This window comes from Myotis nattereri (genome assembly GCF_964212035.1).
Source record: "Myotis nattereri genome assembly, chromosome: X".
NCBI lineage: Eukaryota > Metazoa > Chordata > Mammalia > Chiroptera > Vespertilionidae > Myotis > Myotis nattereri.
In genome coordinates this window covers 2480125-2492147 of record NC_138078.1, presented here as the reverse complement: position 1 = coordinate 2492147, position 12023 = coordinate 2480125, and the positions used below count along the sequence as shown (strand labels likewise).

The window sequence follows — 12023 nt, the reverse complement described above, 5'->3', positions numbered from 1 at the left end:
CACATGCCCGGGTGGCAGGCTTGATCCCCCCAGTGTGGTGCCTGCCGGAGGCAGCCCATCCATGATTCTCTCTCATCACTGACGTTTCTGTCTCTCTCTCCCTCTCCCTTCCTCTCTGAAATCAATAAAAATGTTTTTTTTTTAAAGAGAGCTACTCCTGTAAAATAAGTAAATAAATTTTTTTAAAAAGTGAACTCCTATTCACACAGAGGAAGCCTGAAAGGCCGTTCACTTGGTCTACACACACGTCCAAAGAACACGGCCTCCATGAAAGGGAAAAGTAAAAGAACGGAAGGACCACGGGAGTCCTGAGGAAGAAATCACTAAGAAATGGTTAAAACAATAATAATAATAATAGTAATAATAATAATAATATGAAGGGATAGGAAAAAATAGCCAATAGTTTCAGAACATAGAACAGATGCCTGAAATGCATAAATATGCCACCATATATATTTATACTAGAGGCCCGGTGCACGAAATCCGTGCACTGATAGGATCCCTAGCGGCTGCCGGCTGTCGGCCGTGGCCTCCCCCCTTCCCCCGGCCGGCCCCGCCCCCTGGTCGAACTCCCGGACGGACGCCCTCCCGGTCGAGGGGACAATTTGCGTACCACACTTTTATTATATAGGACACTGCATAGGGTGCCCCGAGGGCCGTAAGAAATGCAGAAAATTCACTGTGAATCACTCATTCGCGAATTGCCCCCCTTAAGAACCAAACGACCCCCCTGGGGGGGGTGTGCCCCAGGTTGAGGACCGCTGGCCCAGGAGGGGGGGGGCGTGGAGAAGTGAGGGGCACAGGTGAGCTCTATCTTCCTGCCGTGGTTTCTCCCCGTGTTGCTAATGCCTCTTACTGTCCATCTCCCAGTGCCTGGCGCCCTGCAAGGAGACGCGGGACCTGCAGAAGGAGGGGTGTCTGAGCTTCTGTGAGGTAAGTGGGGCGGCCGCCCAGGTGCCTGCGTGTGCCTGCGTCCCGGCTGACGGGGACCAACGGGGGGTCACCGTCCGTCTGTAGCTGGGGGTCAGTTACTGTGTGTGTGTGTGTGTGTGTGTGTGAGAGAGAGAGAGAGAGACAGAGAGAGAGAGACAGAGAATGCAGATAAAAAAGAAAAATACTTCCCTGGCCTGTGTGGCTCAATGGGTAGAGCATCGTCCGGCGGACTGAAGGGTCCCGGGTTCGATTCCTGGTCAAGGGCACATGCCCGGGTTGCGGGCTGGATCCCCAGTAGGGGGCGTGCAGGAGACAGCCGGTCCACGATTCTCTCTCATCACTGATGTTTCTGTCTCTCTCTCTCCCTCTCCTTTCCTCTCTGAAATCAATAAAAAAAACTTTTAAAAGAAAAATCTATCCCCAGTATGCCGTCTTCTTGGGCTCCCTGGGGCTACCGCTAACCTGTCGTGGGTCATAATCCTGTAGGACGCGAGCATAAATAGGACTTCTTCTTTTTTTTAATCCTCCCCGAGGATATTTTCCCATTGATTTTTAGAGAGAGTGGGAGAGAGAGAGAGAAACATCGATGCGAGAGAAACACATGGACGGGTTGCCTCCTGCATGCACCCTTCGACCAGGGCCCAGGCCGGGGAGGAGCCTGCCACGGAGGTCCGTGCCCTTGACCGGAATCGAACCCAGGACCCTCTGGTCTGCAGGCTGACGCTCTATCCACTGAGCCACGCTGGCCAGGGCTAAACACGACTTCTGCAGTGGGAAGGAAGGGAGCGCATTTGCTCTGTCTACCATTTGGACGGAAGAATGGTTCTGACTTCCCTCCCTTTGCGACGTTGTGTGCGGGGCTGAGCGGAATTGCTCTGGTCTCCCTTTGCGACGTCGTGTTCAGGGCTGAGCGGAATTGTTCTGGTCTCCCTTTGCGACGTCGTGTGCGGGGCTGAGCGGAATTGTTCTGGCCTCCCTTTGCGACGTCGTGTGTGGGGCTGAGCGGAATTGTTCTGGTCTCCCTCTGCGACGTCGTGTGCGGGGCTGAGCAGAATTGCCCTGGTCTCCCTCTGCAATGTCGTGTGCGGGGCTGAGCGGAATTGCCCTGGTCTCCCCCACAGCCTCTGTTCCCCAAGCGGAGCCACGAGTGCCTGACCAGCTGTGAGTTCCTGCAGCACGTGCTGGCCGTCAAGCAGGGGGACTGCCCGGCCCCCGAGAGGGCCAGTGGCTTTGCGGCCGCCTGCGTGGAGAGCTGTGAGCGGGACCGCGAGTGCTCGGGGGTGAAGAAGTGTTGCTCCAATGGCTGTGGGCACACCTGCCAGGTGCCCAAGATGCTGTACAAAGGTAGGAGCCTGCGGGTATAGGAGGGCGCCGTTTCCCGCCCCCCCACCCCCGTCCCCTGCATCCCCGGGGTCCCTGTGTGCTGGGGAGGGGTCAACCAAGGGGCCCGATTGCACAGAACGATAAAAGCCTAAGGAAATCTACTCTGGGAATCTAACAAACAAAACGAATTAGCCAACAAAATAAGCCCCGAGCCCGGCCGGCGTGGCTCAGGGGTTGGGCGTCGACCTATGAACCAGGAGGTCACGGTTCAATTCCCGGTCAGAGCAAATGCAGGGATCGGGCCTAAGACGGCAGTCGGACATCCCCCGAGGGGTCCCAGATTGGAGAGGGTGCAGGCTGGGCTGAGGGACACCCCCTCCCATGCATGAATTTCATGCACCGGGCCTCTAGACTATAATAAGAAAAGCATGATATGCTAATTAGACCGGACAGCCTTCCAGACGTCCTTCTGGACGACCTTCCGGACAAAGCCGAGCCCCTTGCACGCATTTCGTGCGCCATGGAAGTCAGTGTCATAAGATGTTCCCCCGCCCCCCTGGGGTCATGGGGCTTACAACGTTTCTGTAAAAGGAAAACCCCTGAGCCCCAACAGAGAGCGGGCGGGGGCCGAGCTGTCATGACCGAGCCCGCTGTGTGGGCGAAGGACTTGCAACGCTGGAGGGTGTCCCTCCTGTGAAGCCCACATCGGCCTCAGGGGACGCCCCGGCAGCGTGAGGAACACACACAGAAAAGGCCGTGGAGCCCGGGCCGGTGTGGCTCAGTGGTTAGAGCGTCGGCCGGCGGACCGAAGGGTCCCGGGTTCGATCCCCGGTCAAGGGCACAGACCTCGGTTGCAGGCTCCTCCCCGGCCTGTGCCCTGGACGAGGCCCGTGCAGAAGACGACCCATCGAGGTGTTTCTCTCTCCCTTTAATGTTTCTCTCTCTCCCTCCCTCCCTCTCTCTTTCGCTCCCTCTAAAAATCAATGGGAAAATATCCCCAGGCGAGGATTCTCTCCCTCTCCCTTCCTCTCTGAACCCAATGGACATTTATCTACACTAATAACATCTCGTGCACTAGGGGCCCGGTGCACGAAATTCATAAAAAAACGAAAGAAAGCGAAGGCCCTCCAGGTTACTCGGGGGGACGCGTGTCCGGAACCAGGGACCCACGTGGACCCTGTTAGAACCAGGGGCCGAGACTCCTGGGAGAGGGGCCGGTCTGGCCTCGGGGCCTGGAGGTCGCCAACGTGAAACCGCGATGGGAACGGGGGCGGGGCCCGGCCGGGTGGCTCAGTGGGTGAGCGTCGACCGATGGACCAGGAGGTCACGGTTCGATTCCTCGTCAGGGCACTCGATCCCCAGCAGGGGGCGTGCAGGAGGCAGCCGGTCCAGGATTCCCTCTGGTCACTGATGTTTCTCTCTCTCGCCCTCTCCCTTCCTCTCTGAAATCAATTTTAAAAAAGTATTTTTTTTTTAAAGAAAGGAGGCAGACGAGAATTGCCTGTGGTTCCTCCTCCCCCTCAGCCTGGGTCTGAGCGCCCCACACCCCCGCAGTTGGGGGCGATCAGGCCGGCGGGGGGGAGGGCAGTTGGGGGCAATCAGGCCGGCGGGGGGGGGGCCAGTTGGGGGCAATTAGGCTGGCGGGGGGCACAGTTGGGGGCGAGCAGGCCGGTGGGGGTGGGCAGTTGGGGGCGATCAGGCCAGCGGGCGGGGCAGTTGGGGGCAATCAGGCCGGTGGGGGGGCAGTTGGGGGCAAGCAGGCCGGCAGGGGAGGGCAGTTAGGGGCGATCAGGCCGGCGGGGGGACAGTTGGGGGCGATCAGGCCGGCAGGGGAGGGCAGTTAGGGGCGATCAGACCGGCAGGGGGCAGTTGGGGGCGATCAGGCTGGCAGGGGGGGCAGTTGGGGGCGATCAGCCCAGCAAGGGGGGCAGTTGGGGGCGATCAGGCCGGCAGGGGAGGGCAGTTAGGGGCGATCAGACCGGCAGGGGGGCAGTTGGGGGCGATCAGGCTGGCAGGGGGGGCAGTTGGGGGCGATAAGCCCAGCAAGGGGGGCAGTTGGGGGCGATCAGGCCGGCAGGGGAGGGCAGTTAGGGGCGATCAGGCTGGCAGGGGGGGCAGTTGGGGGCGATCAGCCCAGCAAGGGGGGCAGTTGGGGGCGATCAGGCCGGCAGGGTCGGGCAGTTAGGGGCGATCAGGCTGGCAGGGGGGGCAGTTGGGGGCGATCAGCCCAGCAAGGGGGGCAGTTGGGGGCGATCAGGGTGGCAGAGGGGCAGTTGGGGGCGATCAGGCCGGCGGGGGGGGCAGTTGGGGGCGATCAGGCAGGCAGGGGAGGGCAGTTAGGGGCGATCAGGCTGGCAGGGGGGGCAGCCGGCAGTCACGGGCGCGGTCCCGTTGCAGGCGTCCCCCTAAAGCCCAGGAAGGAGCTGCGGTTCGCGGAACTGCCCTCCGGGCACCTGGAGGTCAGGTGGTCCTCGAGGTTCAACGTGTCCATCGAGCCGGTGACCTACGTGCTGCAGCGGAGGTGGAACGCGGGCCTGCACCCCAGCGAGGACGAGGCCACGGCCTGGCAGACAGTGGGGCAGGTGAGTGCGGGGCTGGGGGGTGCTTCTCCTTCCGGCCGGGCCCCCCACACCTGCAGGTGCCGCACGGACCCCGGCCGGCAGGGCTCGGTGGCTGAGCATGGACCTAGGAACCAGGAGGTCAGGGTTCGATTCCCGGTCGGGGCACATGCCTAGCTGTGGGCTCCATCCCCAACCAGTGGGGGGCGTGCAGGAGGCAGCCGATGCATGATTCTCTCTCATCATGGATGTTTCTATCCGTCTCTCCCTCTCCCTTCCTCTCTGAACTCAATAGAAATATATCTATACTACTAAAAGGGTAATATGCTAATTAGACCGGGAGACCTTCCGGACGTCCTTCTGGACAAAGCCATGGTGGCAGGGCTGAGGCCGAGGCGGTTAGGGGCGATCAAGCCAGGAGGGGAGGGCAGTTGGGGGCGATCAGGCCGGCACGGGGGTGGGGTTGGGGGCGATCAGGCCTGCAGGGGGGTGGGGTTGGGGGCGATCAGGCCTGCAGGGGGGGGCAGTTTGGGGTGAGCAGGCCGTCAGGCAGAGTGGTTAGGGGCGATCAGGCAGGCAGGCAGGTGAGCAGTTAGGAGCCAGCAGTCCCGGTTTGCGAGAGGGACGTCTGATTGCCGGTTTAGGCCCGATCCCTGTGGACATCCCCCGGGGTAGGGGGTACCAGATTGGAGAGGGTGCAGGCCGGGCTGAGGGACAACCCCACCCCCCGTGCATGAATTTCGTGCACCGGGCCTCTAGTATTTTTATAAACTAGCGATCTACGCCGCCGTCCCTCCGGCAGCCCGAAGCAGGGTCCACGTGGGCGTCGCGTGGGCATCTGCTGGAGACGGGCTGGCCAGCTCCTCGCGACACCTGACTGTGGGCTCCTTGTGCTGCAAACCCCGTGCAAGGAGATAACTTTCTAATCCGAGTGCGGACACTTCCTCCGAGAACTGCCCTTCCTGGAGATAAGCCGGCAGCCGGCGAGAGCCAGGCCAAGGCCACCGTCCAGGACCCGTTCATCCGACATGCAATCAGGAAGTGCCTTCTCTCCGTGTCTCCTGAGTCTGAGCCTGTGTTCCGCCCGGACCCGCGTGGCCGGGCAGACGCCTATCCGCCGGCCGGGGGGAGCCCCCCATGGCTCGCCAACCCTGCCAGGGGCTGTCTGCTCTGTCTCGGCCCCTTGACAAGGCGATCGGCCGCGTTTATCTCGGCCCGGCCCCTGCCTCTCGGCCCCGGGCGGAGAGAGCACAATATCCCCTTTTCTTTCCAAAGCTGTTAAACGGACACCGGGTGCAAGGCGTCTATCCCGAGATAGAGAGAGAATAAAGCAGCCCTGCCGGCGAGGCTCAGGGGTTGGGCGTCGACCTAGGAACCAGGAGGTCAGGGTTCGATTCCCGGTCAAGGGCACAGGCCCGGGTTGAGGGCTCGACCCGCAGTGGGGGGCGTGCAGGAGGCAGCTGATCCGTGATTCTCTCTCATCATGGATGCTTCTCTCTCTGAAACCAATCTATACTAATAAAAGGGTAATATGCTAATTAGACCGGGAGACCTTCCGGGCAGCCTTCCGGACAAAGCCATGGTGGTGGAGCTGAGGCAGAGGCAGATTAGGGGCGATCAGGCAGGCAGGGGTGGGGCAGTTAGGGGTGATCAGGGTGGCAGGGGGAGGAGTTGGGGGCGATCAGGCCGGCAGGCAGAGTGGTTAGGGGCGATCAGGCCGGCAGAGGTGGGGCAGTTAGGGGCGATCAGGGTGGCAGGGGGCAGTTGGGGGCGATCAGGCCGGCAGGCAGAGTGGTTAGGGGCGATCAGGCCGGCAGGGGTGGGGCAGTTAGGGGTGATCAGGGTGGCAGGGGTGGGGCAGTTAGGGGTGATCAGGGTGGCAGGGGTGGGGCAGTTAGGGGTGATCAGGGTGGCAGGGGGCAGTTGGGGGCGATCAGGCCAGCAGGCAGAGTGGTTAGGGGCGATCAGGCCGGCAGAGGTGGGGCAGTTAGGGGCGATCAGGCCGGCAGGGGTGGGGCAGTTAGGGGTGATCAGGGTGGCAGGGGGCAGTTGGGGGCGATCAGGCCGGCAGGCAGAGTGGTTAGGGGCGATCAGGCCGGCAGGCGTGGGGCAGTTAGGGGTGATCAGGCTGGCAGGGGGTTGGAGTTGGGGGCAATCAGGCCGGCAGGCAGGCGAGCAGTTAGGAGCCAGCGGTCCCGGATTGCGAGAGGGACGTCCCAGATTGGAGAGGGTGCAGGCTGGGCTGAGGGACACCCCCCACCTGTGCACAAATTTCGTGCACTGGGCCTCTAGTAAATATATATTTTAAAAAGCACACACTGCCATGCCCAGGTGTTCAGCGAGGGGATTCGGGCCTTTTGTCAACAGTAGGATCCCCCCAAGCAGAATAAACTCTGAACTAATTTAAAGGCCCCAACATAACTGAGACGTTCGATGCAAAAGAAGCATCTTAAATGGAGGGGGAAACCTGGCCAAGTGAATCCCGTAATTCTATTCTCTACCCATTTTGTAAAAAAAAACAAAACAACCACCACCCCTGGCCAGTGCGGCTCAGTGGTTAGAGCGCCGGCCCTCGGACCGAAGGGTCCTGGGTTCGATTCGCGGTCAAGGGCGTGTACCTTGGCTGCGGGCTCGACCCCCAGCTCCGGTTGGGGTGTGAGAGGGAGGCGCCCCAGCCTCAGGGTGGGAGGGGGGCGAGGTCTCAGCTGCCCGGACCCTCGAGCTTGTCTTTGGAAACGGACCCCCTGCCGTGTGAGAATAAGGGGCTCCCCTGTGCTTTGTGACCCCCCAGACCACGGACGAGCGGGCGCGGCTGGCGGACATCCGGCCCAGCCGGTGGTACCAGTTCCGGGTGGCGGCCGTCAACGTGCACGGGACCCGCGGCTTCACGGCTCCCAGCAAGCACTTCCACTCCTCCAGGGGTGAGCATGCCCACTCCTGTACCCCACTTCCTCCCAGGGACCCCAGCAGGCACTTCCGCTCCTCCAGGGGTGAGCATGCCCCTCCTGCACCCCATCTTCCCCCAGGCCCCCCAGCAGGCACCTCCACTCCTCCAGGGGTGAGCATTCCCCTCCTGCACCCCACCCTCCCCCCAGGCCCCCCAGCAGGCACCTCCACTCCTCCAGGGGTGAGCATGCCCCCTCCTGCACCCCATCCTCCCCGCAGGCACCCCGGCAGGCACCTCCACTCCTCCAGGGGTGAGCATGCCCCCTCCTGCACCCCATCCTCCCCGCAGGCACCCCGGCAGGCACCTCCACTCCTCCAGGGGTGAGCATGCCCCCTCCTGCACCCCATCCTCCCCGCAGGCACCCCGGCAGGCACCTCCACTCCTCCAGGGGTGAGCATGCCCCCTCCTGCACCCCATCCTCCCCGCAGGCACCCCGGCAGGCACCTCCACTCCTCCAGGGGTGAGCATGCCCCCTCCTGCACCCCATCCTCCCCGCAGGCACCCCAGCAGGCACCTCCACTCCTCCAGGGGTGAGCATGCCCCCTCCTGTACCCCACCCTCCCCCCAGGTCCCCTAGCAGGCACCTCCATTCCTCCAGGGGTGAGCATGCCCCCTCCTGCACCCCACCCTCCCCCCAGGGACCCCGGCAGGCACCTCCACTCCTCCAGGGGTGAGCATACCCCCTCCTGCACCCCATCCTCCCCCCAGGCCCCCCAGCAAGCACTTCCACTCCTCCAGGGGTGAGCATGCCCCCTCCTGCACCCCATCCTCCCCCCAGGCCCCCCAGCAAGCACGTCCACTCCTCCAGGGGTGAGCATGCCCCCTCCTGCACCCCATCCTCCCCCCAGGCCTCCCAGCAAGCACTTCCACTCCTCCAGGGGTGAGCATGCCCCCTCCTGCACCCCACCCTCCCCCGGATTCCCCCAGCAAGCACCTCCACTCCTCCAGGGGTGAGCATGCCCCCTCCTGCACCCCACCCTCCCCCGGATCCCCCCAGCAAGCACCTCCACTCCTCCAGGGGTGAGCATGCCCCCTCCTGCACCCCACCCTCCCCCGGATCCCCCCAGCAAGCACCTCCACTCCTCCAGGGGTGAGCATGCCCCCTCCTGCACCCCACCCTCCTCCCGAACAACCCTGAAAATAACCGTCAGATTAAGTAGAGAAAGAAAGAGCAACTTGACGAAAGGGCTTCCGTGAAGCTCAGGCTCGCTGCCCAGCATTCCTGGGCCCGAACCCCGATCTTCATGGAAAAAAACCCCAAATTCCTGTCGGTCTCTCCTTTACGGGGAAACTTCAATACATGAGTCTACGGTTCACCGGGCTGGGTTGGCGAACAAGCGAGTTAATTTCCTTTTAACGCATTTGCTTCCCCAAAACATAGAACACCTATTTTTACAGAAACGTCTCACTTTTCACACATGGGGTAGGCAGTTTCCACGCTTTTTCTTTTCGAGACGAATACCATTTGTGGGTATTTTTTTAAAATATATTTTTATTGACCTCAGAGAGGAAGGGAGAGGGAGAGAGAGAGAGAAACATCCATGATGAGAGAGAATCATAGATCGGCTGCCTCCCGCACGCCCCCTACTGGGGATCGAGCCTGCAACCCGGGCACGTGCTCTGACCTGGAATCGAACCCTGACCTCCTGGTTCATAGGTCGATGCTCAACCACTGAGCCACACTGGCCGGGCAAGAGGGGCCTTATTTATTACTGGTTTCCAGCTGGTATTGTACATACCGGGTGTCCCCCCAAGGGGTATACACACTTTCACAGCCGTGAGCTCCATTTCGAAAATGAAATGTATCCTATATAATAAAAGCCTACTATGCCAAGTGTCCGGTCGACCGGTCGGCCGTTCAACCAATCAAAACGTAACATGCTAATGATATGCTGAGGCTGCTCAACCGCTCGCTATGATGTGCACTGACCACCAGGGGGCAGTTGACTGGTCGACCAGTCGCTATGACGTGCACTGACCACCAGGGGGCAGATGCTCTGACCGGTAGGTGAGCTTGCTGCTGGGGTCCGGCCGATCAGGACTGAACGAGATGGGCCAGACATGCCCTGGAGCCCGCCCACAGTCCCTCCCCCACTGGCCAACCTCCCGTGTCCCTCCCCAGCCCAGATCGTGCACCAGTGGGGTTCCTCGGCCCAACCTGTGACCTTTCACATCCAGGCTGAGGGCCTCCCCCTCCACCCCCCGACTGCACGAATTTCGTGCACCAGGCCTCCGGTTTTAATAAACACGGCCTTCATAATTATTCAAAGTGTGTGACCACATTTTGGGGGGACACCGTATGGAGAGGACAGTGCCCCGTGCCCTGTGGTCAGCACGGGTGCACAGATCCCCACTCCGTGTCCCGCTCGGTGCGGGGCTCCCATGGCCGCCCCTCTCCTGGGATTCCAGACCCGTCGGCCCCTGCGGCTCCCGCCCGCCTCCGGCTCGCCAACGCCACCAGCCACGGCGACGGGAGTGTGACTGTCACGCTGGCCTGGGACGGGCCCCAGGAGCCCGACGTCCCCGTGCACCACTACAAGGTCTTCTGGAGCTGGGCCGCCCGCGGCGTGGGGGTTCCTGCCAGGAAGAGGCGCAGGACGTCTGTGGACGGGGTAAGAGGTCGAGTGCCCTTGGGGCCATGCCAGCTCCTGGCTGCTGCCCGCCGAGCTAACGCAGGGCCCATGTTCCACAGTCCGTTCGCGCTTCTGTGACTCCGGGTCTGTTTCTGGTCATCGGAGGGGAGGCAGGGGAGGTTGGGAGGGGCGAGACCAACCAATGAACGTGTGTGTGTGTGTGTGTGCATCAGCGTGGACACAGACGATGGGGTGGGGAGGGCCTGGGCGGGGGGCGGGGGGGAACGGGAGCGGCTGTAAGAGGTCAATGAGGGAAGAAGGAGGACCTATGTCATACCTTCAACAATAAAGATTAACAGAAAAGAAAATATTTTTACAGCAAAAAAAAAAAAAAGAAAAAAGGAGCAGATGGAGGAAGTGGAACGTTCCCCCTTCACCCTTATAGTCTCACCCAGGAGACCATAGAGAGTCAGAGTGGAAGAGGTCAATGAGGGAAGAAGGAGGACCTAGGTCATACCTTCAACAATAAAGATTAACAGAAAAAATATATATTTTTTTACAGCAAAAAAAAAAAAAAAAAAAAAAGGAGCAGATGGAGGGAGTGGAACGTTCCCCCCTTCACCCTTATAGTCTCACCCAGGAGACTATTGAGAGTCAGAGTGGAAGAGGTCAATGAGGGAAGAAGGAGGACCTAGGTAATACCTTCAACAATAAAGATTAACAGAAAAAAATATATATTTTTACAGCAAAAAAAAAAAAAAAGGAGCAGATGTAGGGAGTGGAATGTTCCCCCCTTCACCCTTATAGTCTCACCCAGGAGACTATAGAGAGTCAGAGAGGTCAGAGAGTCCCGATGCCTTCTTTTTATTTTTTATTTTTTAAACAATTAGCGATAATCGTGCCTCGTCGGCTACGGTACCGCCACGGCTCACAGCGAGGACGCTGCCTTTGGCGTCGCAGGTGCCGACACCTGCATGTAGCCCAGGGAGCCGCTCGCTCCCGAAAGGCCAGCGGCAACGGGCACAGGCACGATCCCCCGGGACCCCGTCCGCGGGCCGGCGCAGAGCGTAGCACACGCGTGGTCCATGGCACGGGAGCCGCCACTTCCTTTCCTCGCGGCTGAGACCGCGTTGCTTCGAGTTGTTACAAAGTTGCACAAACCCGGTTCCCCCGGGGCCATAAGGAAACAAACACACGTTGGAAAGTCAGCAAAAATAGCAACAGCGTTTATCTTATTTATTTTTTATTTTTTGCGCTGAAGATGCAGCATCTCTGCCATGTGTTTATTAATTTTTTAAAATATATTTTTATGGGATTTCAGAGAGGAAGAGAGGGAGGAGAGAGAGAGAGAGAGAGAGAGAGAGAGAGAGAGAGAGAGAGAGAAACAATGTTGAGAGCGAACCATGGACCGGCTGCCTCCTGCACGCCACCTACTGGGGATGGAGCCCGCAACCCCGGGCATGTGCCCTTGACCGGGAATCGGACCCTGACCTCCTGGTTCCTAGGCCGATGCTCAACCACTGAGCCCTGCCGGTCGGGCATCTGTGCCATTTAGAATTATAAAATACGTCTCCAAAAGCTACCCTTGATATTTAGCTGTGATAGTCTTTGGGGGTTATGCTATTTTAGTTTATTATTATTATCTATAATAATAAAAGCATAATATGCTAATTAGATCGGACAGCCAAA

The 12023-nt window shown here is 60.1% G+C and overlaps 1 protein-coding gene across 1 annotated transcript in view; it reads left to right on the top strand.

The window, feature by feature from the left end:
- ANOS1 (anosmin 1) overlaps positions 1-12023 on the top strand; it is a gene marked incomplete at its 5' end in the record, with an annotated part of 61354 nt that overhangs the window by 33169 nt on the left and 16162 nt on the right. The window contains 5 exons of the mRNA XM_081081965.1: positions 871-933; positions 2055-2277; positions 4654-4838; positions 7606-7735; positions 10171-10373. Coding sequence (XP_080938091.1) covers positions 871-933; positions 2055-2277; positions 4654-4838; positions 7606-7735; positions 10171-10373 — 804 coding nt within the window. The remainder of the gene's footprint in view (positions 1-870; positions 934-2054; positions 2278-4653; positions 4839-7605; positions 7736-10170; positions 10374-12023) is intronic.